This window comes from Plectropomus leopardus, chromosome 16 (genome assembly GCF_026936395.1).
Source record: "Plectropomus leopardus strain MGB_pleo_1.0 chromosome 16, ASM2693639v1, whole genome shotgun sequence".
NCBI classification, from domain to species: Eukaryota; Metazoa; Chordata; class Actinopteri; order Perciformes; family Serranidae; genus Plectropomus; species Plectropomus leopardus.
Window position 1 is genome coordinate 21,288,540 of NC_142191.1, and position 27,991 is coordinate 21,316,530.

General features: G+C 39.3%; 1 protein-coding gene across 2 annotated transcripts in view; it reads right to left on the minus strand.

Annotated features, from left to right (window-relative positions):
* The window catches only part of syne2a (spectrin repeat containing, nuclear envelope 2a), a 113,415-nt gene that overhangs the window by 6,230 nt on the left and 79,194 nt on the right, over nucleotides 1–27,991 (minus strand). For both annotated transcript variants that reach the window (XM_088089049.1, XM_088089048.1), the window contains 21 exons: nucleotides 26,448–26,630; nucleotides 26,114–26,227; nucleotides 24,235–24,389; nucleotides 23,819–23,963; nucleotides 23,265–23,359; nucleotides 21,563–21,794; nucleotides 21,204–21,401; nucleotides 18,717–18,839; nucleotides 17,415–17,570; nucleotides 13,700–13,858; nucleotides 12,249–12,415; nucleotides 8,499–8,661; nucleotides 7,885–8,075; nucleotides 7,371–7,521; nucleotides 6,613–6,795; nucleotides 5,629–5,766; nucleotides 5,029–5,220; nucleotides 4,076–4,364; nucleotides 2,859–2,927; nucleotides 990–1,132; nucleotides 706–832 (listed from right to left, as the gene is read on the minus strand). In XM_088089049.1, the coding sequence (XP_087945175.1) occupies nucleotides 706–832; nucleotides 990–1,132; nucleotides 2,859–2,927; nucleotides 4,076–4,364; nucleotides 5,029–5,220; nucleotides 5,629–5,766; nucleotides 6,613–6,795; nucleotides 7,371–7,521; nucleotides 7,885–8,075; nucleotides 8,499–8,661; nucleotides 12,249–12,415; nucleotides 13,700–13,858; nucleotides 17,415–17,570; nucleotides 18,717–18,839; nucleotides 21,204–21,401; nucleotides 21,563–21,794; nucleotides 23,265–23,359; nucleotides 23,819–23,963; nucleotides 24,235–24,389; nucleotides 26,114–26,227; nucleotides 26,448–26,630 (3,373 nt within the window). The remainder of the gene's footprint in view (nucleotides 1–705; nucleotides 833–989; nucleotides 1,133–2,858; nucleotides 2,928–4,075; nucleotides 4,365–5,028; nucleotides 5,221–5,628; nucleotides 5,767–6,612; nucleotides 6,796–7,370; nucleotides 7,522–7,884; nucleotides 8,076–8,498; nucleotides 8,662–12,248; nucleotides 12,416–13,699; nucleotides 13,859–17,414; nucleotides 17,571–18,716; nucleotides 18,840–21,203; nucleotides 21,402–21,562; nucleotides 21,795–23,264; nucleotides 23,360–23,818; nucleotides 23,964–24,234; nucleotides 24,390–26,113; nucleotides 26,228–26,447; nucleotides 26,631–27,991) is intronic.

Below are 27,991 nucleotides of genomic sequence, written 5' to 3' on the forward strand. Positions count from 1 at the left end.
ACAGGAATATATCCTGTGGATGCAAACATCTTAGCTTACATCTCATTAGACAGGAATCAAGAAACATCAGCTTTTGGGGACATTTTACAGAAGGTTTTAAATTGAAACAACACTCCAAGATTGATCATAATCTTTTGTTTTGTTTTAAATAACGTGTTGTAGTTTAAAATATGTTTGACATGCTGGAATATCATGGTTCACAGGATCTGTAGTCTGGGGTGGCTGTGGCTCAGAGGTAGAGTGGTCGTCCTCTCATCGGAAGGTCAGCGATCCGATCCCCGGCTCCTCTGGGCACCATGTCAAAGTATCCTTGGGTACGATACTGAACCCCAATTTGCTCCCCACGCATTCATACACATGCACACCCCTCTCTCACATAAGCTGTATAAAAATAATGGATGTAGACACTGTGACATCACACACTGATTTGTGGACTCACATTTTGAGCATTTGGCTGTCATCACCTTCAGTTTTTAGAGGAGCAAGGGATCTGACTCATAGACTGTGGTGACGCCTCTCAGACAGCGTGTCACTCAAAGTGTCCCCACCCTTATTTATGCAGAATTTAAATAATGAAAATTTAATAGAGTGTTAACATAAAATTCACTATGGGGATTGACTTGCTTATGGAGCCAGTCTCAAGTTGTCATTCAAACAACTGCAGTTTTTGTCTTCATTTCTCAAAGCTGCCGCTTGGTCTCTAACCTGACTGTTGGTCTAAGGCAGTCAGTCCCATCAGACCGAGCTCCTCCGGCTGTTCTTCATCATCCAGGATCAGTGAGACCCTTTTAATGTCCTCTATGCTGCCGCTGCACTGAGACATGAGACACAACTGGAGACAAAACAAATTTTAGTTAGCGCTGACAGCTAGAGTTACAAACATCTGTTTTAAGTCCCTCATTACTCAGATTATTTCAAATTTTTCTTTCAGAGATCATGATTTTTGTCCATATCCCACCAGTTCACTGATATTGGTTTACTTAACGTACATAGCCCTGCTTTAGAGGGGTGCTGGTGAGCTTTGGTGGAGCCTCGGTGTGGCCCTCTGAGTCCAGCTGCAGAGACTGTGTTTCTGCGTCTTCCTGTGATCGCCATCTAGGAGACTCGTGAACGGCCAAGGAACTGCTTGAAACTGAAACACAACCAAAAAAAACAAAACACAAATATTAACGCACAACACCCTCAGCTATGTGATACTTTATTCTTACAGTATTTCCTGACAAAATTGTCTAATTTTGGAATATTTTGTCAATCAAATTTGTTGTCTCACAATAAATAACTATTTTATCAGTGAGATAAACTGCTACATGCAGGTCGTTGGGTTCTGATTGTGCCCTGGTGATCCTTTTTAGATTTGACAAAAAAAATATCATACAAAAGTACATTTCTAATTAATTGTGGCTCTCTATTTGAATGATAAAAACACCAGGATCAAATTATGATCATGATGTTTTCTGTGTGGTAGCATTTAATAAAAACCATATTTCACGTCTGAGCAGCAGGAAAGAGAGACATTGTGGCACCACAAGCAACTGGAATCAATTTGACAAAAAAATCTCTAGTCTGATTTTCTTTCTACGTGGATGTGGTTGTGGGCTCATAGGTCCTAGCCAAAAACAGGGACAGGTGAGGCTGGGAACAAAAAGTAGTGATTACACAGTAGCAACATGCATCCAAATGGAAGCTTAAGCGCCAAAGAGACGCAAATATAGTGAGGTGAAACACCAACTGGACAAAACTTGTTCTAAGATGAGAGTGAATCTGTGTTCAGCTTTCACTCTCGCTGGTGAGCACTGAAGAGGATGAAAGGCAACAAAGAGTTGACCTGTTATTTGTTGGACATCTAAACACACTAACACTTAATCAGTGTGCTAAAGTATTGGCATTTCCACAACAACAAATGTACCTTCCTACAAAAGTACAGTAGCTTGCAGAGTACATGCAAGCAATGTAGTGAAGGGCCAAGTTTGAATGTTGTGTGTTGTGTTTACAATCGACAACCATTCCAGCAGAGAATATCTTTAAGACTGTGTAAAGTGCAGTGGCCAGTCAAGGATCTCGTAGAGTGATCATTGATGAAGTTAATGGAGGAGCGAACAAACAGAGAGGCGGTAAAACAAAGTGAAGAAGGTGAGTGAAATTAGGAGGCATAAAATGAGGAGTGAAGTGTAAAAGGAAAAAGGGAGGAGGATAAAAAAAACAGGATGTTGGAGGAGGATGAAAGATTACAAAGGAAGAAGTTAAAATTGACACAACAAAGAGAGTGGACTGGGAAGTTTAGTGGGAAAGACATATGTAAAGAGACATGCAGATTGTGGATAAATAAATGAAAGAAATCCATCCCTGAAAAGGCTCTTAAAAATGTTTTGGTCAGCCAAAAATGAAATATATCCAGTGGCATATAATCTACCCAGCCACTATATAAATAGTGTCCAGCTAGTGACAAGTTTGACCAAAATCAGACCACTGATGAAAGTACCGTGTCATTAAAATTCCTTTTTAGCAAGAGACCCCAAACTAATAAAATTATACAATCTGACCAGGGCTTTGACATTTAGAGATCTTTGACCTTTAATTACATCCTACCCCTTGGCCGGTGAGTGTCCTTTTTAAAATTCAGACAACAAATGTGTGAGAGAAAGAGAAAGGTAGAAAGTGTTTGTGTTGGCATGGAGGGATTTTCCAAACCGCAGCTACGGGAAGCAAAGTATCAGAGCAGCAGCAGCAACAGCACGACAAGCAAACAGACCCAAAGTGATACACGAGCTGCTGGAAGATATGTGCTGGAAACGTATTTCACCGTGAAGAGCTGTGAGTGGATTTATTAAGCGGAGGGTGAAGACGTTCTTTTTGCCTACCCAGAGAGGAGGCTTGGAGGGCCTCCGATGCTTGGACAAACTCTTCCTGGTTCTCAGACAACTCCACCTCTGGGAGGAGAGAGGATCAGACAACAGGTGTCTGTGACTGCATGTGTGTGACATGGATGTTTTGCTGGGTTTTTTTGGGGTTTTTTTTTAGCTTAACATCTTGGAATTTAAATTTGATGTTTGTAACAACTTTCAGTATGGCTACCAGCTACACCGAAGTAATCCTTTTCCCACGCAGCAGGAGCTTTTCCAGTAACTAAAACATTTTGGGGGAGCTCAAAGGCTTGATTTGCATTTCAACTGGAGAAACTTGATCTAAATTTTAGATTCCTGGGTCTCAAACAGTCGCTGGCTTTCTGGTGTTTCCAGTCTCCCTTTATTCACTTGTCTCTTGTCTAACAAACATTTAAAAATGACAGTCATGTAAGAGATAATAACCAAAATGTTGAATAGTGAATAGGGCTGCGACTCATTGTCAATGAATTGCTTCATTATTTTCTTGATTATTCGATTGGTTGTTTGGTCTATAAAATGTTGGGAAATGATGTAAAATGTTGACCAGTGTTTCACAAAACTTAACAGAACGTCCTCAAAGGTCTTGTTTTGTCCACAACACAAAGATATTCAATTTACTGTCATAGAGAAAAAAGAATTTGAGAAGCAGGAAGCCAAGAATTTTGACTTTTTCGCTTTAAAAAAAATACTCAAACCAGTTAATTGATTATCAAATTAATGAGCAACTGATTAAAAGTTGATAACTTATCAATTTCTTGATGAATCATTGTAGGTCTCATAGTGGATGTTGCCTGTTACAAGTAAAGTGGCTTCTTGGTTTTATCATCTTGTGACATTTGAATCTCTTACAGCTAGAGTTTGGCTATATGGAAAAAATGTGGAAAATTATATTTTTAACCAAATACCTATATAGCAACATTGTGACTATTGTGTAGAGCTGGCTATCCGTGCTTTCACAAAATATTTACACAAGTTTTGATTAATAATCATCAGTAATAAGGGTTTAATTATTAAGTGGGTAAAGGTAAATAACAGAAAAAAAAACCAAAGATGACATCAAGTCTCATATCATGATATTAATATTAAATCCACTAACTGCCAAAGTATACAAAAAAAACCCAAACTTGCAAAAAACAAGGAAATGTAAAAGAGTGTGTGAACCCTCTACTCTATATGTTTTTCTGCAAACCTACCTGATAGTGCGCTGAAGTAAGTTCTGTCATCCTCTTGATCTTCCTCGTCATCATCATCCTCATGTGACGATGATCCTCCCACGTCTACGGTGTGGTCCCACTCCAGCGGCAGGGAGTCCACACTCACCGGTGTCCCCCGACCCGAACGCTCCAGTGGAGAGGCCAGCAGGTGGGTTGGTGTCGCTGGGAGGCTTCCTTGGCTCCGCCCCAGCCACGGTCGACCAATCAGCTCCAAGCTGGACTCCAATGAAAAGGTGGTGTCAGAGAGCACCGGCTCTTCTTTGACCGTCTAAGATAAAGAAATAAGTGACATTCAGTCAGATATATGTGCAGTGAAGTGTCATTCAATTTAAAATGATGCTGTTGCAAAGACTTTAAAATAACTCAGGCTGGAGAATCTCGATCAGGGTTGCCGTGGTTGTTCTAATCACTCACCTGTCACTCAATTTAGAGGTAATCTGGAGACATTTCACTCATCAAAACAAACACCATATACACAAACTATGCATAAGGAATCAGGAACTCTGGGATTCACAAATTGTATGAAATTTACAAACAATCATTTGTGAAACATAATGTTAGCACCATTTGCAATTAGCATTCGAGCACTGCTCGCAATTAGACAAAATCTGTGGAAGACATTTTTGTAGATTTTAACCATGCTTTTAACCTGCGTTTAGTGTAAGGTTTCATATGCTCTTCCTTGTTTCATTGTTTTCGTTCTTTATTTTTTGCTTTGTTATAAGCTGCAACCAAAAGCTCGATAGATTATTTTGATTGCTAGGAAATATAATTGTTGTTCCACTTAGATTTCCAACTTTCTCCAGCCACAACTGCATAAAAACAGCAAATTAAATGCTGCACTTCAGTCCTCCTGTTGTTGTTAAAAATGTAATAAATCATGAATTGAATGAAACTATGAAAGTGGAGTATGTTTGCATGCTCAAGCTCACCAAGGGCTGACTGAGGCGCTGGTGGAAGCGGACCAGTCTACTGAAAACCTCCTGACAGTAGGAGTGCAGCTCCTCCAGCTCGTCCTCTATCAGCACCGCGTCCTGTGGTGAGCTCTTCTGGATCAGACCCTCTCCGAACACTATCAGCCCGTCAATGCGCTCTGTGTTCAGGGTGATTTCCTTCTGGAAACTCTGCAGAAAGAGGGTTGGATGGTTGGAAGAATGGAGATGGAGTCAGGAAAATGAGAGGTTTCAGACAACAGAAGAAAGCAAACACAACTGTTAATGGTATCTGTTGTAGCGCCCTGGTTATAAACTGAAAAGAAAATCTTCTTCTCCTGAAGCTAGTGCCTTAATTATCTTAACATGCAGTTCTTCTGATGACAACGAGATGTAAGCAGCGAGACGGCTGAGTAAAGAGACATTTTTTCCAAATGACATGTTGGTTGTAATTAAAAAGACATTAAGGCAAATTAAAAGAATGATAAATGAACCACAGAGAGCAAGTTTGTCACACGGAAGAGCAGTTAGTGCCTTGTATAATCGCTATTAAACATGCATTTGTATGTGACCACCTGTGTGGTTACAGTAAGTCCTCACATTGAGCTGTTGTATCTTATGATGAACGTCGCTCTCTGAAAAGTGTTCGACGTTGGTGAGCTGCAGGTCGAGCTCTGTCAGCCACACCAGCATGCTCTCCCTGGTGCCTTCAAACTCCTCCCTCTGGCTGGTGAAATACTGAGAGAAAAAAGACAAAATCCTTCAAATGATAAAGAGATTACTTTGTCAATTTTATATTTTAAGCCATAGATTTCTTGCTCCGTGAAAAAAACAATAAAGATAGGGGGATAAAAAAATCAGACTGGTAGAAAGAGGAGTGAAGCAAACAATGAATATCCCAGATTTACATTAAGGATGCCAAAGTTGCTGTAAATATAATTCTGATATTAATGCAGCTCTTTTTAGTCCAAATTACATGCTAATAAATCAACAGTTGGCCTGTGTACAGCTCTGCAGTATCAGGGCGGCTGATGCTGCAGGTGGTAGAGCGGGTCATCCTCTAATCAGAAGGCTAACGGTTTGATCCCCGATCCTCCAGTCATCATGTAGAGGTATCCTTGGGCAAGATACTGAACCACAAATTGCTCCTGGTGGCTGTTCCATCAGTGTGTGATTGTCTATGAATGGTTAAAAACTGAGTAGCAGGTGGCACCTTGTAAAGTAGCCTCTGCCACCAGTGTGTTTATGTGTGTGTAAATGAGAGAACGTGAGTCATTTGAAAGCACTCTGAATAGTCGAACAACTAGAAAAGCGCTATTCAAGTGCAGGTCCATTTACTATTACCATCAGAACAATTTCATCATAACTGATTCGCTCATTAATAAAAATATGACCCGCACAAAAAAATCCCTTGCATCTTGAGTTTTTGGTCAAACACATGCATCGCTTTGTGCTTCAAATGTTTTTATGCATCAGTGTGTTGGCTTCGAGTCACACAGAAGACACAGTCCAACACAAGCGAACAGTAATTCACATCATCTCTGTTGCTTCACCTTGTGTAATGCTATTTCAGCTGTACTGTACCTTGAGTCTGCGGAGGATTGCAGCCACTCTGCGGTGCAGGGTGTCCCAGCGTCGGTTGCCTTCATGGACCATGGCTTTGAGCTGGCTGGCTCGGTCAGTGCGATTCTCCCTAGCCAGGCGGCGGTACTGGTTATTGACAAGTTCCAGCTGGGTCAGCCGCTCATGAACCTGCCTTTGGAAACTCTGAAAAGAAGAAAGAAGACGAGATGAACCATGGATGAAGAGAAATAAAATGGGAATTATATGGCTTCCAATATGGAAGCCTATAGGTATTTTTTTATTCTAGTTATGAGTGACTCACTGTCCTCGTACTTCTAATGTCAAATAGAGCTGAAGAAACTAGTTGATTAAGCAATTAGTTGGTCGACCAAAATGATTTCATATCAATTTTTAAAAAGCACTCATCTATTAAAGTAATTTTTAAAGAAAAAATACATTTTTGCTCATTTCAGCCTCTAAAATGGGAATATTTGCTGGTTTTGTCACTTACCAACGAAGGTAAAGTGACTATCTTTGACTAACAAAATAAGGAAATTTTAATATGTCAGTTTCTAGACTGTGAGGGGCACATATCACTATTTTTTACATATAACAAATAAAATAAAGCAATAGTACCGCTCAAGTCTGTCATGTCAACAATTCAAAATGCATAAATTCTGTCACAAAAAAACAATTAAAATATTTCAATGTGATAAACAAACAATCAAATAAATCAGAGCTACTTCAAGTCTGTCCCATCGACCGAACTCACAACTAACCTCGAACTTCTTGAGCTCTTCCTTGGCGACAGTATAAAGGACGTCTGCAGAGTTGGGGTTGGCAGCGGTGCGCTCGGCCATCTTGAGCCAATCCTCAAACCGTGAGTAGTCATCGAGAAACTTGCACCAGAGTTTCCACGTCTCCTCAATCCTACAAGAAGACATTGTAATGGAGTTAAAGTCATTCTATGACACTGATAATGGCTTTTCTAATCAATGAGTGGATTTTTCTATACATGTAAGCATTGCCTGGATGCTGAAAATCCACCTCAGGTTATCTGAGTTTTGGAAATCTGAATTATTAATAAAAGTTTTTAATCAAAATGTTTGATCAGAAAAAAAACCAACATGGAACAGGATTCTTGGCTGCAAAGTGATACATTTTAAGAATTTCTTAATTTCTTTTTTAAAATTTGCATGTTAGTAAGTTAGTGTATGCTGTCATCTGATTGATTCGTATGTGCTAAAAAGTGTTAGGACACTTTACAGTACACATGGGTGTTTTAGTTTCTACCTGAGCCTCCTGTCCAGAGCCATGGCACAGATGGCCCTCCAGCGCTGGTCCAGGCTATGACTGGTTTCCTGCAGGGAGTCGCTCTCTGCCTCGATGCCACCAGCAGCATCTTCGTCCTGCAGCAAAACGTCGCACAGACTGAGCACAGACGCTACCCCCTCCGTATGCTGCTCAATGTCCCTCTGCAGCTCCTGGACAGACACACGGACAGACATCACATCAGTTCAAACCAGTAAACCATGTGTTAAACATCAGTCCGCACACGTACAGATGGAGGACAGGGGCTCACTGCATGAGACCACCCACTCCCAAAATTAAACAAAGGACAGATATGAATTATTAATCATAAATAGAGACAAAGAGTGAGTGGGAGTTCCAGTGAAGCAGAACAAACTGTGAGAAGAAATATTAAATCAAAATGTAATAATAGATACACAACTAGAAAAATATCACAAAAAAGAAAAAGAAGAGTAAATCAGACACTAACAGATACTTAGAGACAAATAAAATGAAGACAAAAGAAAGAAAATTAGAGGTCAAAAACATAACTCCACATTCAGTTTAAACCACAGGTGGACTGGCTTAGCAAAAAGAGTGAGTGTGTTTCTGTGTACCTGCTGCTCGGCCAGCCTCTTCTGGATCTCCTGGTGGTGACAGACGCTGTAGGTGATGGGCCTGGAGAGCTCGGCCTCGATGCGAGAAAGCCAAGTGCGGAGGTTACTCATGTTTTTATCCAGCTGCTGCATCGCCACAAGAGTCTCCTTCAGCTTCTTCACCCTAAATACAAACACAGGAAAACATGCAATAAACTGATCCAAACCTCACATTTAGTAAGCCATACTCAAGTAAGCATTTATTACTGTATGAAATATCTGTACTAACATATTTACTATGTGGGTAAACAAACTAAAGTTTTCAACCCTATAGCTTGTGACCCTTTATAATGAAGTTATGCCTGCTTGTCAACAGTTGCATTTTCATGATTGAGTTAACTAAAAAGTGATGAATGGACTAATTTCAAAAGTCCTAAAAGAATACATTTCCCAATAATCAACAAGAAAGCGTAAGCAAGCAAATATTATAAGAATATAAAAACAACACACAAAAAAACATTTTGATTGAAAGACCTTTGATTCTTTGTTTTGGTATTTTGTAATCATATGGAAATTAAAAAACAAGAAAAGCTTGTAGTTACAATTTGTACAAAGCATTTTTTTTAATATGGTGCCTGACCAAGAAATGTAATTTACTTTAAAAAAGAGAAAGATACATAGAAAGAAAAAACAGAAAAAAAGAAAAGTGACAGTGACAAGTGCCAAAAAAAGATAAAATAGTGAAAAGGAGATACACAGATGACAAACAAAGACAGAAAAATGAAAATGCAAAGAAACAGACTGGAAGGAAAAAAGACTAGCGGAGAGACAGATAGGAAAGACAGACAGAGGGAAAGAGGAGGACAGAAAGTATAAAGAAAGAGTAGAGGACAGAAGGGAAGGAAGAAAGGCAGGGGGAGACAGGAGAAAGAGAAGGCAAGCAACCAAGAAAAATGAAGTTGAGAGAATGACAAAGAAAAAAAGCAAGAAAGCAAAGCTGACAGAAAGCAAGAAAGAAAGAAGGAAAGAAAGAAAGAAAGAAAGAAAGAAAAAGAAAAAGAGAAAGCTTAGCTCTTTCGTAAACTGCAACACTCAGGTGTCTTACAGAAAAACTTCCAAGGTCACCATGGCAACTGCCCCCTCCCCACGCACACACGTGCACGCACGCACTCACGCACACACGCACACAGTGCTCCACACTGACTGGTGTCATAGCAACGCTTGGGACAATAGAAGCTCTCTTCTGAAGCCTAAAAGCCTGAAGTGTGCCCCGTTTGAGAGTTAGAGTTAATTTCCTCATTTGATCCTTCCTCCTCCTGTTGAGGTCCAGCAGTGAGACGCTCTCTACCAAAACAATATGCACCATAAACAGCTGTGAGAGTAAGTGGCAGGTAGAAGAAGGCATGAAAGGGTCCCAACAGATGCAGGACACTGGGAGGGCTGGAGATGAGTAGAGTGTATGCATGTGTGAGAGCACTTTTAGATCTGTTCCTAAGAGATCTGACTGAAACATTTAGCATTTTGGATGGTTCTTAATTCTTCAAGAGGTTAGTTTTCATTTAAGAGTAGAATTAAAGTTCATAATCAGTCTTGGCAAAGGTTATGTTAACAGATAAGTGTGAGTGTTTTTACATAGATGCAGCAGCTTTTGTTTCCTAAAATAATAATGGATTGAAACTTTATTCAATAACATTTGTGCCAAAACTCTGTTGTGGTGTTGGAAAATGTAATTGATTCGAAGCCAAGCCTGAGTTAAAGTTCAGGAATAATGTGTATAGCCAGTGAAAGTTTGTGCGTCTAGTTAATGCGGCTTTATGTTTATGGCCGTGTAATGAAGACACAATAGAGTCAGTGTAAATTCTGTCCAGAAAATACTCTTCCCCTCTGCAGATACAACCGTCCTTGTCAACTAAATTGTCTCTTTCTCTCTTTCACTCCCTCTCCACCTCTGACAGCCTAACAAAGGCCACGGCTTCATGCCGAGGCCCAACAAAGACACAAAACCCGGTCAGGGGTCCTCCCAGAGGAAAAGGGACAAGGGACGAGGGGGAGAATGGACAGTGAAAAACAGAGCAGAGAAAGGATGGAGGATAAGTGGGGATATATGGTTGGCTTTAAAAATGTACAGCTGACCACAGGAGGGCTCGAAGTTCTTCAGAAACGAAACCCTTTTCACGTTGCTGCACATGTGCCTTTTCAATGTTTTAATTTTAATTTTACATACATAATTATGCTGCTTGATTATTGCATTACATCTATTTAGTTTTTACTGGTTGTTGCAAGACTCCATAAGTTCTTGGTTTGGATGCACTTTAATACTCCTTTTTCACAGCAATTAGCACCTATATGTGGGTTTTCTAAACATAGAAAAACCTGCTAAAAATAGAGGATTGACTCCTTTCTCATTGCCAGCACACCAGAGCCGTGTATACAACTTTGCAACAGACGAGTGCCTTCCTGTGTGTGTTTTTTCTGGCGTGTCACATTCTACATCATGGACAAGCTGGAAAACAAGTTAGTAAACAGTAGAAAGCAGCATGGAAGCCGGTGAAAATGTAACTGTGGTTACTGCTTTTGTGAAGACTAACTTAGGAACGATGTTTGAGTGCTGCACGGGTGGAGTCGGACTATATTTTGTGGCATTCTGTCATTACATCATGCTGGCAAAGGGGCTAAAATTAGCGCATTCACTCAGGTGATGCATTTCTATCACTACCACTCGTAGCTGATAATTACCTGTGACAAAATCATTTGACCCTGGATTGAATGCCAATTATACACCCTTCCTGTTAAATTAAAAATCCAGATGTTAAAGTGTTTGTAGGTTTTCTTTGCAGTTAGAGGACAGGGTTTAATTCTACTATAGCAGTTTCCACTTCAAATAAAATGTAATAAAATGTGATAGAAAGAAAATTAAGGACTGTGATACTTAAAGCATGCCTTCTTCAATAGTAAATTTGTCTAACTTTTTTTTTTTTAAAACAAGTTTCCAACGAATTTTTAGACAAAAATAGTGTAAAAAGGATCAAGAATTCACGGTTAAAGTAGTATTAGTAGTATCATGCATGCATGGAGTCAAGCCCTCTGAAGTCTAAGGGGAACCTCACAGCGATTAATGCATGCCGACAGACACAGCCCCTCCCTTACTGACCCCCCCACCTCATCCCACTCTGATGGGCTTAAATGAGTGGGGGAGTCAGTGTGGACACAGGGACATATGGTACTGTCTGAGATGTATGCACAGCTTTTTTTGTGGTGGTGGGGGTGGATGTGCAGGTCTGTGTCTCCAGCTCTTCCACAGGACTGTCCATCTGTCTGAGGGGGGTCGGGGGCAGTAACAGTTTAGCATCACAGGGGCTTAACCTACAGTCTGTACATTAGAAGACATGTACTCTTGACAGCTGCAGAGCACGACTAGCACAACAGCAGGTGGATGGATCCACATTAGAGCTATTGTTTAATTACAGGCTCCTAGTTAAAGCCTTTCAGTGCATAATGATGCTCCTTAATGCAAAGTGGCTCTGCTGTGAAAGGTGCTTGTGTAGAAAGCTAATAATGGGGTGACGTTTAGTGTGTGCTACTAAAAAACCATTCACACAGACATATCTATACACACTTTAGGTTTAATTTAAGTGAAAGGGTTAAATTACTCTGAAAAGTCCAATACTCTTTGTTTTTTGGGTCTTGGAAAGTGCTTACTTGACTGATTAACACACAAACATGTAACTAATCCCTGCGTTTAGCTTCTGTGACATCTGCGGCTGCTCTCACCTGGCTTCAATTAGGTGGAAGAGGTTGTGCCAGCGCTGGTTGACCTCCTGCAGAGAGCAGTGGACCTGTGTCTGCTTGGCTTCGTCACTGGCTAACAGCAGCTGCTCACCCAGCTGCTTCAGGTGGCTTTTATTCTCACTGAATAGGTTAATTTCCTCCATGCAGTCCTGTGGAAACATGACATAAAAAAATGTTGCTACCTCATAATAATCATGGCCTAAAGGGAAAAAAACAGCCGGAAAAGCCTCACAAACAGCATCTATTCAGTGCAGCAGATTGAATTTTTTTTTAGCTCTTTGGATTCTTGTCTACTTGTGATCTATACTAAACTAGGCCATTTATACTGAAATGGTTTCAGTCATCCTAGTATGCACAATGGATACTTTACTCCCTTTATAAAATGGAATAAAATGAAATGAAATGTAAATTTTATCTTAACTCTAGGGATTGAGGGTGGACATATTAACTGTTAACACTTGAGACAAACTCTGCTAAGCATAGATAATTATAAGCTACAAAGAATTTTGTTCGATTACTGTAATAAAGCTTTTGAACTTTCTTTAATGTCGTTTTTTCATTGTTAAGCTGACGTATAACTGCATGATGCCTGGTCACCAGCCGGGCAGCCAATTTCATAAGTTAGTGTTATGTCCTGCACAGAAATATAGATTTCAGTTCAATTTATCAAAAGAAATAAAAGAAAAAAGAAATGCTTCAAATTGTTAAGAGCATACTTCCACTGTTTAGAGTCTTATTTACTGAACCTGTCAAAAACCTGTTTCCATGACCTGGAGCTGTCAGTTACCACCAGGAAGTGCCATCTTTAGCTACTCAAATAATTAAAAGGGACTATGAAGTACCACTAATTTTCTCATCTCATCTAACAGCCCAAAACAACAGTCCTGCAATGTTCAAACTAATTATTATCTTGTTTACTAAATGAGCAGTCTTTGTGGTGAGGCAGGAAGGTACAAAAGGCTTTCAGTCACTGAAAGGACAACTGTTATGTAAGAACAAAGGGCAGTGCAGCCATCCCAGTCCAGGCCACCATCTGTTATAAACACCACAATTCAGGTTGTTGATGTATGGATTTAAACCTACAGATGCGAAGTCCATGCCCCGATTTATGGTTTGATTGTCAGAATAACAGCATGTGTTATCTGTGGTGAATAATGTGCAGGTAGTGTCTGGTATACGACATTATTAATGAGTATAAGCTCTAGAATGGGAGTCTTATTTAAACTTAAAGTACAATATTCCACTATAATAAAAAACAAGTCACAATATATTATACTTAAACAACTACCATCTCTTAATGGTCTCTTGCACAAACTCTTACCAGATGGACTCCTAATATGTCTAATTTGGAATTTTCACAAGGAAATGTAAGAAAACACCTGTTATTCCATGTTTTTGAAAACGAAGGCAATAATATTAATTAGGTCTCTTACCTTCTTCAGTTTCTCCACCATTTCCTCGATGCTCAGATCACCACTGTGGCAAACCTTGTTCTCCATCTGAGTCAGCCAATCACAGAACTCTTTGTTCTTGTCGTTAAAGATGGTCCAAGCATTGAGTCGGTCTGCAATTTCCTGCCTGCGCAAGGATACCTAGTAAAAGTTATAAAAAATGGTAATTAGCAACACAGTTTTTGGTTCAGAGTCAAATGTCAAAGGAAGTATCAGTACTCAAATAGTAACCATTTCAGAAGTTTACGTTTACTTGCACAATGAGATATAAAAAAAATACAGAAAAAAAGGAACTAAAACAATTCACATGTGCAGGTGAGATTGAAACCCACAATGGGTATATTAATCCATGTTGACCAAACAAAAAACAGCCTGTTGCAATTTTAAGAGCCAATAAAATACTTCACAGATACTGCTGTACTAGATACTAATTTAAAGGGGAATTTCACCACCATTCAAAATTCATACATTTTATTTTAGAAAAATATCAGTAAAAGTGAATAATTATCTCCCAAATCAAATCCTAGAGTGCTAAAACTCAAAATTGTGATTTCATAGGTATAAAGTCTGGAGCTGCTCCATTGACAAAAAAATTAGGAAAGAGACTCTAGATGACACTGAGAGGACCCGGGGGAGTGTACAGTGTACATGGGCATTTTTTCTGTTTTACAACTGAGAACATTACAACAGAATAAAGCTCATTTAGGTCTCAAAAAACAAACACACATTCTGTGGATCCCAAAAAATAGGCTCCCATTTATTTTCTATGGAGCAGCTTCAGACTTTGATGACTTGAAGACATCACAAGTGTGACTCTCCTCTGGGGTCTGGCTTTGAGAGAGAGTATCTCATGTTCATAAATATTAAATGACCTTTCCTAGGCCATGGAAATAATTAAGGCCGCCCCTTGAAAGTTTATGATTTGAATCATCAGTCAGAGACCCTCAGTCGACGGACTTTTTTTAATTTTTTGTTTTTGCTAGTCACCGTTAGGGACGTTTTGGTCCCAAGATTTTGCTGTGTTGGGAGTGCTCTTGACTTTCAAACTAATCTTTGTTACAAGCTGATACAGACATGCAGGCAGCAGCACAGTGGAGGAGAAAGGAAAGACCTTTAGCTTAGAAGTGGTGAATTTATAGCTCAGAGCAACTTAATACAATATCTCTCTGACTTTTGATTGATATCTAGGGTCTGTAAAAATTCAGTTGGACATTTACGACCCATTGTTAGTGCTCTTAGGTTGCTATCTGACGTGAAGGCCGCTGTTACACTGAATGTCCTCCTGACCCCGGTGAAACTGTAAAACTTTCTAAAAATTGTTGAAAACTCATACTTAACTGCCAAATCTGATTTGATTGGCATAATACTGAGTTGGGTACAAGCCGAGGAATAACATACTGAAATTATTCATTTATATCCCCCTTTAATATTCCCACTGGCAATTTTTGATGCAACTATTTTGCTAGTTAGGGTGACCAGATGACTGTTTTTCAGGGACAAGGCAGGCGTTACAGTGCATTGTGCACACCAAGCACAAAACATGATTTATAGTTTTTAAGCAAACCATCAAACTGACATTTAACACAAGAAATGTGCGTCAGTTACAAAATTAGGTTCTTTTTTGCCAAAAACGTCCTTTCTGTTGTACACATGCACAAACAAGAGTGTCAAAACAGCAGTGCTGTAATTTTGATAAATGTCAATGTTATTTGTTCTGATACTTCCTGGTATGTATCCAGGATACTTAATTCTATGACTTAATTCAACTACACAACAGCATGTTTTGGTGCAAAGAGACATATAGCCTGGTAGATTACTATAGAAAAGTATTTTTTATTACAGCAGATTACATGATGCAGAAGTAAATTAATAACAGCCAAATAAGTGAATATCATGTGTTTTCTTTCATTAAATCGAAGCAATAGCTCGATTTAATCTCTATCAGACTCAGCAATCAACTGAACTGAGAGAAATCCCCAAGGGACTCTGGCTGTTTGATAAAATTAACAAGGTTCATTTTCCTAATGACAGCTTAATGCCATGAAAACACCCCATTACATCGCTGAGGAGGGGGCTGATGATCTTTTTGAGGTTAAAGGGCTTAGCAAGCCTGCGGGGCATGTTTGAACCAGCTATATTTTACCGCTCAGTGGCATTTATGTGATTTAAATGAGCCCCGCTTTGGTTTATATGTACTAACACTGCTGGGCTTTTGGACTCTGGAGAATTTAGGGGTGCATTGTGAGCTGTCGTCACCCTGTGAGGACTTTGTGCTTCCCCTGGAACAATAGAGCCTGTCCCCTGAATCCCTTTAGCCCATCCAGGCCATCTGCTCAGCGGGCCCATTCCAGTGGCTTCCCCCACCTACAACCTGTTAGCTACGCAGAGGAAACGGTGGTGGCTCAGATCCATGCCCCCCAGCCATGTCAGGAATTAACAGGGATGAAAAAATCTTGTGTGTGAACGAGCAGCTGAAGTCTGTCTGTGCCTTCTAAAAAAACCCAATTTACTTTGTTGTTTGTCTTAAGCAATTTGACAATTTAGCAAAATATGAACATTAAGAATTAAATTCTGCGATGGCTGATGTATGTAATTTGTTAAATCAAACCAACAACAAACAATAATGATTCAGCTTTTGCACAGCATGCATGTAGGCTTTCACATTTGATACTCAACACTAAGTAACTGACGGGTCTTCAAGACTTCCACTGGTTTTTCAGGAAATTATTGTTTATGTTTCTGGTTTGTTTTGGGACAAACATAAGAAAATTAAAGTAGTTAGGATGAGCAACTCCCAAAGAGACTACTACATACAGAACACCAAAAATCAACATATTGGCTGCTGTTGCTGCATCTGTGAGTCCCAGTAACTCCTGCCAAGACAGGAGCAGGTGGAAGCAGCCAGCTCGAACTGGGGACCCAATTAGCTTGACCGCAAATTATCCCGTAACCCTAATAACTGACAAAAATGTCCTAGCATGTCATAACTGTTAGTTCTCAAGAACAAAAGTGTGTTTGTGCCTAAGCCAAAAGACTTAACTGTAGGAATTTCAGCCCGTGTATACATTACAGAGCGACTTTCACCAATAATGCAGTTACAGAATTAACGGCCTGTTCTGTCCTGAGAGTTTCATGTGATTGTTCTGTAAGCACAGTGTGTCCGAGCCAGGAGCTAATTACAACCAGAAAAGCTGTCAAGTGACTTTTTCAAGAACATGTGTTTTAACTGCAAATGTTTTTTCTTGATATACTGATACAAGCAGAAACTAAACGTCAAGACCTGTCCCATATGTTTTGTGGCACAGGTCCGGACCTGTCCCATCTGCATCGAACACAAACAACCAGCTTGAGTTTTGGCACTTTTGCAGAAGAAACAATTTAATTTGTACCTGTATGGAGGCAAGTTGCTATGGTATTAACAAGGGGACAAAAATTTTCCCTCCATGAACCTGAACATGTGGCTCTTTTCTCAAGCAAATGAGTGTGTGTATGTGCACATGTATGTATGTGTGTGTGCGTGTGTGGGTATTTAGCCCCAGTGGTGCAGGGGCTTTGTGCTGCTGGTCACCGCCAAGACTCTACTCGTAGGAACTTTTCCCTCCCTCTCTTCCTCTTTCCTCCCAATCCTTCCTCTCCACCTGCACCATCTACAGTCTCTCACTCTGGTTCATTTCATTTCTCTCTCTCAAGTTCTCACCTTCATACACAGCTCTTCCCACTGAGTGTGGAGTTGTTCCAGCTGCTGCTCCAGCAGAGCGGAGTCCCCGGCCGCGACATACTGGGACAGGTCCATCTTCATGGTGGCCAGTTCCCTAAATCCACTGGTCAAACACTGCAGAGAGAGGTCTGCCTCCTGCATAACACACACAAACACAGACATCCAGTCAGACAGCCATGTACAAACTGCACGCACACGCTTGTAGACCTCTTTCTCGCTCTGACCGTCCAGATTAAAGGGCTGTGGACGGGACAGGGGGAGGGTAGAAGGGGTAGGAAGGGGGAGGGGAGTGAAAGCATGGGGGTATTTAATAAGGGAAAGGGGGGGAAACTCAGAGGCACTCTGGTGGGATGGGGGGTAGCTGGAGTTGAGGGGCGAGGAGGAAACTTTGGCCAGTTTGCAGAGCAGCTGACCTGTTAGATTTTCCTACAACAGATTCAAGCTGCTGATTTATTGGGACTGATTTTGGAACTTTACGCTTTACTGTCATACACATTGTACAGTAATGACTAATTTTCAATGTGATAACTCAATGATGCAAACATTATTTTAAAAATTTCCTTTGCAATTTCCATCCAAAACCAATTATCATAAATTGTGCAATGAGAAACCCGTAGTGACTGCTTTTCTGCAAAATCAAGCATGGCTACTGAGAACTAATATGGGTACTTGATGGCAATTTTTGGGCTTTTGCAGAAAATGGGGTCCTGCTCTGATATTAGAGTTTTGCGGGACTGTGTGCTGCTGGATGACTGTCTGAGGTGATACAGCGTAACATTTCAGCCGCAGGAACATATGTAGAATCAGGGTTCCAACATATTTCATGGTTAAAATTTCAAAACTTTACCATGATTCAATTGATATTACAGTAAATGTGCCAGTGTTTTCAACTGTTTTCCTCTGGCAAAATGTTTTTAACCAGAGCAACAGGAAATAGCAAAAGACTAGACAGTAATAAATCAGATAATTACAGCAATCAGATAACTCTTCTATTCAGTACTCATAGCCATGCAAGGAAGCAACATGAATCAGTTGCTCTGCATGTCTGTATGCATAAAAATGGCTATAACCAGTACACTTGACTGGTTTTTGCAATAAGCAATAAGGCAACAATAAATTACAAAAATCATGATCTTGATGGAAATGTGGAAAGATGCAGTTACACGTTAGTAAAAAATAATGATATGACACATCATACGATACAATGTAGAAGAGAATACCACATTGTTATTAAGTATTTTTGTTTCAATTATATCTTTCTAAACTGTTAATCTTAATTACCTGAACATGTCTCTCGCCCTCAGAGTCCTGCGGCCTTTCTGGCAGCAGCTGCTTCAGCATGTTTTTCAGCTCATCCAGTTCAGATGAGAGGCTGGTTATCCTGTCCTGACACTGAGACCACTTCTAAATAAACAGCAGAACAGAGAGGAAGGAGACTTCAGGAGTCAGTTTAACAAATATCTGACATGTTAGTAACCTGCAGTGTTTAACCACAGAAGCCTAGGCTGCTTTAAAAACTCTGATTGTATATATTTTTGAGGAAATGCACTTTGAAAATCACATCTCAAAACCACAGAGGTAACCTGCTTTTATTCATGCCACATTTTTTAAATCTTGCCATAAAAAAATACTGATCACGGCTTTTTACCTTTGCAGTAAAGGAATGAGAAACAATGAGGTTGTTTACAAAAAATGCCCTTTTAAAACCATGTCAAAGGCAGAATTGTACAAAGCTATCGCTGTTCTTAATTTTTGAATATTTCCTAAAACAAAAACATTTCAGATGCTGAAAAGGACGCTTTGTGAAAGTAAATCGTTCATGTCAAATGTTGAAAGGACCAAATATTTTAGTAACTAAAGTCTTAAGTATGCTCACAAGCTCGATAAATCTACACTTTAAATGGAGCAAAACCACAGCACCATCAACGCCTTTCTGTTCCTACAAACCTCAGTTCACTTGACCATTATATGATGACCAAGTGTGTCTCTTGCTTGTCAGTTCTACTGTGTGCATTAATGCTACACTCTGTGTGATCTTTGACGTGTTGCTCAGAGGGATTTCCTTTTCCCCGGGTGGATCCTATTCAGCTCAAAGGGGTTAACACAACTTTCCCTGACCTTGCCGGGCCCGGGCACTGAAACAAATACTGTAATTAACAGATTCATGAAGCCGGGAAGAACCTCTGTAATTCAGAAAACAATCCAAGCTTTTGAGTCAAAAGGTGCAATTATTTAACTAAAACATCAGAAATGTTATTTACAGTATTAAACAACCAGCATTTGTCTAATTTTTCTACCTGGCTACTTTGCTTATTTTACTTTTTTTGCAGTATTTATGAAATTCTAAGTACTTTCATGTCTCCCTGTATGAGAGCTGCTCAGCACAGTGATGGAATGAAAGTGACACACTGGTAACCAGTCGTCCCTGGATGTTGATCATGGATAGATTTGAGCTTCTCTTTGATCCCTCGTGGCTGGAGGTCTGTGCCAGGGCAACACACCAGGTTGTGTGTGTGCGTGTGTATGGGGGGGGTGTGAGGTCCTGGATATGGGTCATGTAAAGCTGACCCCTCCTACTCCTTGTTGTTAATACTGTAACACATGCTCTTCTCTTGGGTTTTTGTCAGTCAAAAGCTGCTGGATACAGTAAAATTGTAGGTGGAAATCTGCAGGTTTCACTCGACTCTGCTTTCTGTTACATTTTCAAGCAAATCTGCAGCAGAACAGCGTTAATTTTTGTGTGCAGTTTTATTTCTGGTTATTTGTACATTCTGATTTTCCATCATTAACCATCAAGTTAACAAAGAAGACAAGGTAGACTCCATGGACATTTTCGGACTATTAGCTATGTAAAGATATAATGGAGTAATGGCTTGATGAGGAGAGAATGAAGTCACACCCTCTCTGTGTATGATGTAATCTGACCTCCTCAGTCCAGTGTTGTGGTAGTGGCATGCGCTTAGGCATCTATTTTAGTGCATATTAGTCACCATGTGTGTATACCACCAGCTAACCAACAATGCACCCTTCAGTTCACAACAAAGTTAACACCTTTAGCTCTTTCAGCATTGTTGCAGTTGTTAACACTGATTATAGAGTTAGCTCTGTTATCTCAGGTTGTCTGCACACAGCTTTCCAAATGGAGGTCCATGTGGAGAGCCGTGTGCAGACGATCCCGCTCCAAAGTCCGAATCATAGATATGCTCTGAATGTCACTTACAGCTCCTTTTACAGTTCAGAAGCATAGACAAAGCAGTGCAGTAAATTTGTATCCTGTTGGTCACTGATTGAGTTACATTCAGAGAGAGATATATTCGCAGGACTACCACATTCATTTATTTACTTATTTTATTGTCTTATTTTGAAAAGCTTAACACTTTAGGTTTTCAGCAATGTGATTATACTGCTTAAAACGTAACTGATATTTTCTTACAAGCAAGTGCATTTTGTCGAATGCTAAATTAAAAAAATAACTTGTTTGTTGATTTGTGCTTAGTCAACCTAAATTTTTTGCTCGTGAATATTAATTAGCAGTTACTTCTGCCTAGCAACAAATTTTGACAGTTTGTGAAGGGTCAAAAAGAAGCCCTCAGAAAAGTAGGGGAAAAATCAAATCCACACATTGTTTGTGTTAACACCATTAAATAAGTGTTTTTAGATATAACCACAAGTGTTAATACATTTGGATTACAAAATTATCTGATGTAAGATTTAAGTTAAAATGATAAACGTGGCAGTCTTGGCATTCAATGGAAATATGACGGTTACCTGAACAGTTGTGTTGACCAGGTTTCTTCTCTTCTCCAGCAGTGAGGAGGTTCGCTCCCAGGCCTCCTGTATGGCCTGGAGCTCTGACTGCAGTCGGCTCTGACACTCCAACTCTGTCATGGTTTCGCATAAATGTCTGCCAGCCTCCAGCGTTTGGGTGTACACAGTGGAGTGCAGAGACAGAGCATCTTCGACACACTAAGAAAGAAGTGGGAGACACAGTGTGCATTTTTTAAGAAATGACATAAAATGACATTGATATGACAAACAATTTTTACTATTTCACCACTACAAAATGATTTTTTTCATTAATGTAAGAAGCTTACTGAACACTCGCATGAGAATGCGTACACACTAACCTGACAATCGTCCACGCAACTCCGTGGCCGATGCAGTGTGCAAAGAGCGAGTCCAGCAGGGGGCAGCAAAGGGTCAACATCCCTTAACAGCTTCCATATCAGTTTTGAGCCACGATGGTAGACTCTCCACTGGCCCAGTTGCTCTTTGGTCAAGGACTTGTGCTGGCCAGCCAGAGCCACAGAGTCTAACCAGCTCTCCCTCATAGAGGTCACCTGTGCCATGAGTTCAGATCTGTGCAAGAGGCAATGCAAGAGGTCCAACTTTACTGCTGCTGTAAACTGCTGACATCCATCACGTGAGAGGAAACATTAAATCATCTCTTAGAATTTAGCATAACACACTTTCCTCTCCAAATAAAAATTACCATATCAAATGTTAGCGAAAAACAAATGAGTCTGTCACAGCCTCTTCACAGGCAATTGCAAAATTAACACAAAATCAGCAGGATTTTCAGACTGCATTATGGCCTGAAGCAACAATCCCAGCAGGGGAGAGGGTAAAAAACTTTCCTTGAGTTCTCTAAAAGAAGAACTTTCCAAGCTTTCCAAAGACCCTAAAATATGATTTAAGGAAGTTCTGGGGAAAGAGTTTCCAGAGCAGGAAACACCTGCACACTCTGCATTTTGTTGCATGTCAACAGCATAAACCCAATATGAGCAATTCTTTCAAGCAAAGGCAAGAATGCAACAGGAAAACCTCAATCCTAATTATTTTATTGGATGACAGGATCTGTAAAGAGTACAAGACTACATATCAACACGCCCTGATTATAACCACAGTTTCTCCTCCGCATGACCAAGCTGATTATTTTTTTTATTTTTTGGTGTTAGTTTCAGTCTAAATACCAAAAGTGAGTTGATTAGTAAAACATTTATCAATGCATAAATGGTAGACTTGCAAAGGTACTGAGGTCTGACATCCTGCACCAACTGCACATCTATAGCGTGACCATGATGTATCACTTGTTCTGTCAACATTTAAATATTCAATGAATATAATGCTTCCCCTATAAACTATCTTTCTCTTTTTTAAATCCCATTTTTTCTGTGTAATTTTTCCTTTCAGACTACTTTCAAGGTCACTGTAATAGTAATCAGTTGCTGAATGTCAAAATGAAATTATTATGAGCCTGGAGGAGGTAGACAAGGAGGAAGAAATCTGGTCTGACGATAAATACAGCTCCTTCAATGTGCACTCATAAAGGATTTAATAACTTTTTTGAATTATGGGTGCCATTGCGGTGCCAATATGGTGCAAAACAACTGCTGTTCTTATGAATCAGACTAAATAATCACACTGAAAGAGTATTCTGAACTGAGCGCACTTCCGAAATTGAGGGATTCTATAATCCTCTGTGAATTTATTAACTTCATTTTAGTCCTGAAAGGAGGAAAAGATGACAGGAAGAACCAGAAAAAAATATTGCAGGGGAAAGGGGAAGGATGATTGCTGTACATGCAATATTTTGGACTTGAACTAAAAATTCATTAACCTAATTAATCCCTTTTTACACATGCACTGCAAACCTGAAATTATCAAGACATTGCGAGGAGCTGTATGTGAGAACATACATGTCTGAATCATTTGGACTGGACATTAAACATCCAATTGAGCCTATGTGTGAAAAGAGCTGATAAATGAATTGGCATGTTGATTACAAACCACCATATAATATCCATTCAAGACTTTTCCATCACTCACCTTTCCCCTCCTGTTTCTGTTTCCATTGACTGGACTGCCTGACAGAGAAGACCCTGCAGAAGCTGGTGTCCAATAATAATTTCAGCCTCATGCCTCTGTAAAATGAGAGATAAAAAGAGGAGAGACTTTTAGCGCAAATCTCTATTAAAACACGTCCAAAAATCACTGTACTGCATTACACAAAAAGGTAAGAAATTACAACAGTTTGTGCTGATAAGGTCATTAATTTAACTACCTCAAGCCTTTATTACTAAATATTTATAGTCGTCCAGTGACACACAGGCAGAATACATGTTTATCTAGAATTAACACTAGTTTTCTAATGACATGTTAGAATAGCTGGTGAGTTAGCTTTGCTTTTAAAGATTAACTGTTATTTATTTTGAGTTTTTTTTCATTTCTGTGTGCCAAGATGCAAAAGACTTGAAGCACCCCTGACTCCCAAAGATTTTAGGTCCTATAGACATTCGTACACTGGCCCCATGTGGTTGGATAAATCTAATTAATATCTCTGCAATGAAAGATATGTAGGAAATCTGAAAAGTGTATTATACCTGATGGACAGTCAGCATATCTTGGAGGCTGGAGAAACTCTGAGGGTTTTTAGACAGTGACTCCTCCAGCTTCCTCTGGATAGACTTCAGATTCGTACACTTCTCCTGAAAGTTTTGGGAATGCTGACGCTCAGCCTGCAGAGCTCTGAGGGAAAAAAAGGACAATCAGACTACAACTGGAAGCTTCTTTCAAAATGGACACATCAAAAAATTATTCAGTCTAGTTATTACAGCCTTGCACATCTTGTAAAACAAAAGGTTATGTTATACATCTCTGCCAGATAAAATGAAATTATTTTAAGTGCTCCTGCAAAGAGGAGCTGATTATAGCTCTCAGTGAGGAAATACACAACATGCACACTTTATGGATTTTTATTTACTTATTTAATTATTCATTTTCAACTGAACTTTCTCACCTGTTAATGTCAGACGTACGAGTCATGCTTTCTACCAATTCCCTGCTGAGCATGTGCAGCCTCTCGGTCTCATGGTCGTTGATGGTCACATAACAACTCATCTCCCTGACGTCAACCAGCGATGGAAACAGACCACAGAGTTCCAGGAGAACCTGCTGCATATCCAAGAAATAAAAAAAAGAACATTTTTAGTCTGCTGTGAGCCCCTACAGACAAAAATGAGACAATTGCCAGAAGCCCATCTCCTCCAGCTTGCTTTCAATGTCTTGGAATAAAGATATATTGTTGCTGTAGTTGTGGGGTGTGCTGACTGATTCATGTCGTCAATTCATGCATTGACTGAACTTTAAGAAAACATTCCACCTTAAAAGTTGCCTGTAACACCATAATTGCCCAGGAGAACTGGAAGGAAATTTTTAAACAACAATGGAAAACAACAAATTCTCCGCTCTGGAGAGAATATGCATGGAAAAATGTCATTCGCTATTTCTATACTCCATATCAAAAGAGAACTTTTTCCAATCAGACAGAATGTTGGAGATGTTGTGGAAGCGAAGAGGCGAATCACTATCATATATTCTGGTGTTGCCCTGCTGTGACCCCATTTTGGTTACGGGTACATCAAACTCTAGAGACTGTGTTTTCAACAAAAATAACTTTCTGTTTCAGTTTGTTGTATTTGGTGGATCTACAGGATCTGGATTGGAGGAACAAAGATAAATATCTATTGAGAATACTACTGGTGGCTTGTAAGAAATCAATAACGAAGAAATGGCTGAAGAGGGAGGCACCTAGTGTAGATGAATGGATTGATACAGTGTACAGCATCTTTGTAATGGAAAGAATCACTTTTAATTTAAGAACACAAAAAGAGGCATTTATTGATAATTGGCAAAAATGGTGTGCATTTGTCTCTACCATAAGACCAGATTTCAAGTAATTTCAATCTGTACTATCAGAATACTTATAAGTACTCATTACTTTATTTTTATTTCTTTTTTCTTGATTTCTCAACTGGAGGTATTTACCAGTCCCCCTATGTACGCTTATACTTTTTCCCTGATACTTCTATACTCATTTATAGGTCTTCATGTTGATTGTTTGACTGTTTGTCTGTTTACATGTAAAATTAAAAACCAATAAAAAGTAAATGACAAAAAAAAAAAAAAATAAAAGTTGCCTGTAGCTACCAGCAGCCTTTGGGCAGCACAGCAAATTATATCATTTTTCTCAGCCTCTACCTAAAAAATGATGTCAGTGCAACAGAGGCAGTTGCACTCGGGCACACTTTGGCCAAACTCCAGAGGTGGTCCATCACAAACCCCACTAGAAAAATTTAAAATGGCAATACAGATGTGAATCAACGCGGCAGGGTTTGACTCAATGCAGCCAAAAGTGTCAGTAGAAAAGCCCGGCAAGTTTCTATAATTTGGGGGTTAGGAGGTGTAAAGTATAGCGTTACTATGGAGCTAGTTATTTGGCTGTGGGCTACAACTTGAGCCCTACTTTTCAGCCTTTATTTGTTTTTAAGTGGTTGGTTTTAAGTATAACAAATTAGCAATTAGCAGCTGTACACATGGATGAGTGGGCAGCTATCACTGGAGTGCTTTGATGCCGAGGAAATCCACATGTAATGATTTTAAGAGCAGTTCTGGAGTTATAAGGAGCATCTTTTTCTGTGACCTATTAATAGATTTGTTAGTGAATGAAGATGATACTGATATCCTTGGAGAGTGTAATCACACTGACAATAAAAATATGTGTAACATGTCTGTCCGCCACCCATCAACTCTTCTTCACAGTTTGAAACGCTCTGCTGATTTAAAAATGATAAATACATAGATGTACAAGAAATATCATTAATAGGATTCTGACCAACCTTTGCAGTGTCTGCATCATTCATTTTGGTCCGAAGTTTCAGCTGTGTGTTTTGTGTCTGCTTTTCAAGAGCCTCCAGTTGAGTTTGAAATAGTTTCTGTTGCTCCAAATCCTCCTGCACGCAGAAAGAAATGTGAAAATTGGATTTGTGAAATTTACACACTGTGTAACAGTTTCACATTAAACTTAAAGTAAAAAGATCTATTATAACTATATATAACTATAATATTATATAATATCTTAAATCAATACTTAAACTGTTAAATTTTACAGTCAAAACCAATATTTCTACTATTGTTGTAAAATAAATGTGATATATCCGTTATTTTCATCACCTGAACACCTCTCTTTTTTCCTGAAATTGCCTGGCTCAGTAGCAGGACATCACGTGACAGCAGTCTGGTCTCTGATTGGATTAAATTTGAGACCAGTGGATCTAGCTGTCCAACAAGAGGCTTGGAAGCTGCAAGCACATCTCCCACACTTCTTTGCAAATCCCCGGCAGCGTCCTGCAACTTCTAGTGTTACACAGTGTCAGACATAAAACAACCAGTTAGCAATGAGAATATAAGGAGTTATTTAATCCATATATCTATTTACTGAGACCTTTAATTGGATATCATTGATCAGTATTTCCTGCTCATCTCTCCAACTATTAAGATCAATACACATTAAAAAAACTTAAGACCACAATGCTATAGCTGCTTTTTATCCTCTTGGAAAAAATGGAAAGAGAAAACTCGTGCTTTATACAAATGGTTCTGAATCAGGTATTCCAAAATACACCTTTAAGAGTACTTTTGAAGTGGGGTCGAAATGGAAAATATTACATGAATGGAGGCTCGATTTCTTTTTTTCTGCATTACAGTGCGAAACAAAATATGCAGCATCTAGACTCTGCAGGTACAAGTACAGTAGATTTGGTGAACGAACAAACAGAGCAGCCCGAAGCTGATATTTCTGCCCATAAGTGCATGCTGTCTTTTTCTTTTCAAGAACAGGAGACCAGTCACTGAGAAACACACTTAACAAAATTGTGAATGCAGTGCACATTGTAAGAGGACTTGCATAACTTCATGACAATCAAGCAATTGAATAAGTATGTTATTTAACTAGTTCTGTCTGCTCTCAGGGACCTTTAGCAATGCCAAAATTTAGTTTCAATTAAACTACTTCAAATAAAACAAAATTTTACATTTGTGAGCCCTAAATAAACAAGTTAGTGTTGCTCACATGAATATATAACCAGCAGTTTTAACAAAACATATCTTGGTTTTGTACTGGTTTCAACTGAATATATAAGGTTTTTCAGTGTTCCCATTTAGAGTTGTAGAATAATGCGACAAATTCTGAATATTTTTACAGCGAGAGGAATTAATTCCTTCTTTCTCAGGAGAAGTCAACCCAGATTCATCAAATCTTACACACTAACAACTTTCTGCATTAGTAAACTTGTAAAAACACTAAATGTTAAAATAAAAGGATCCATGTGGACAACAGAAGTTCCACTGAAATATGTCGATGTTTTTAAAGTATACCAACTAACAACCCTGTATTCGAAAAGCTGTGATTGTGAAGAAATACTACTTGTGAAATGTTTTAATCGGGAAATATTTTCACACTATGCTTTCCTTAACAAAAAGGTTTTGCACGTATGTTGTGTCTTTATGTAAAGAAGCTATCAGCCCATACGGCTAACTCAAATATTGAAATTATTATTGACCATAAAAAATAAAAAATTAGTTGGCTTCTATTCATTTACATATTGCAAGAATTTACTTTGACATTACATCAGGGATGACAGAGCCAATCTATTTGAATCAACAATCACTGGGGTACACATTTACATTTCACTGCTTATTCAAACGCAGCTAAATGT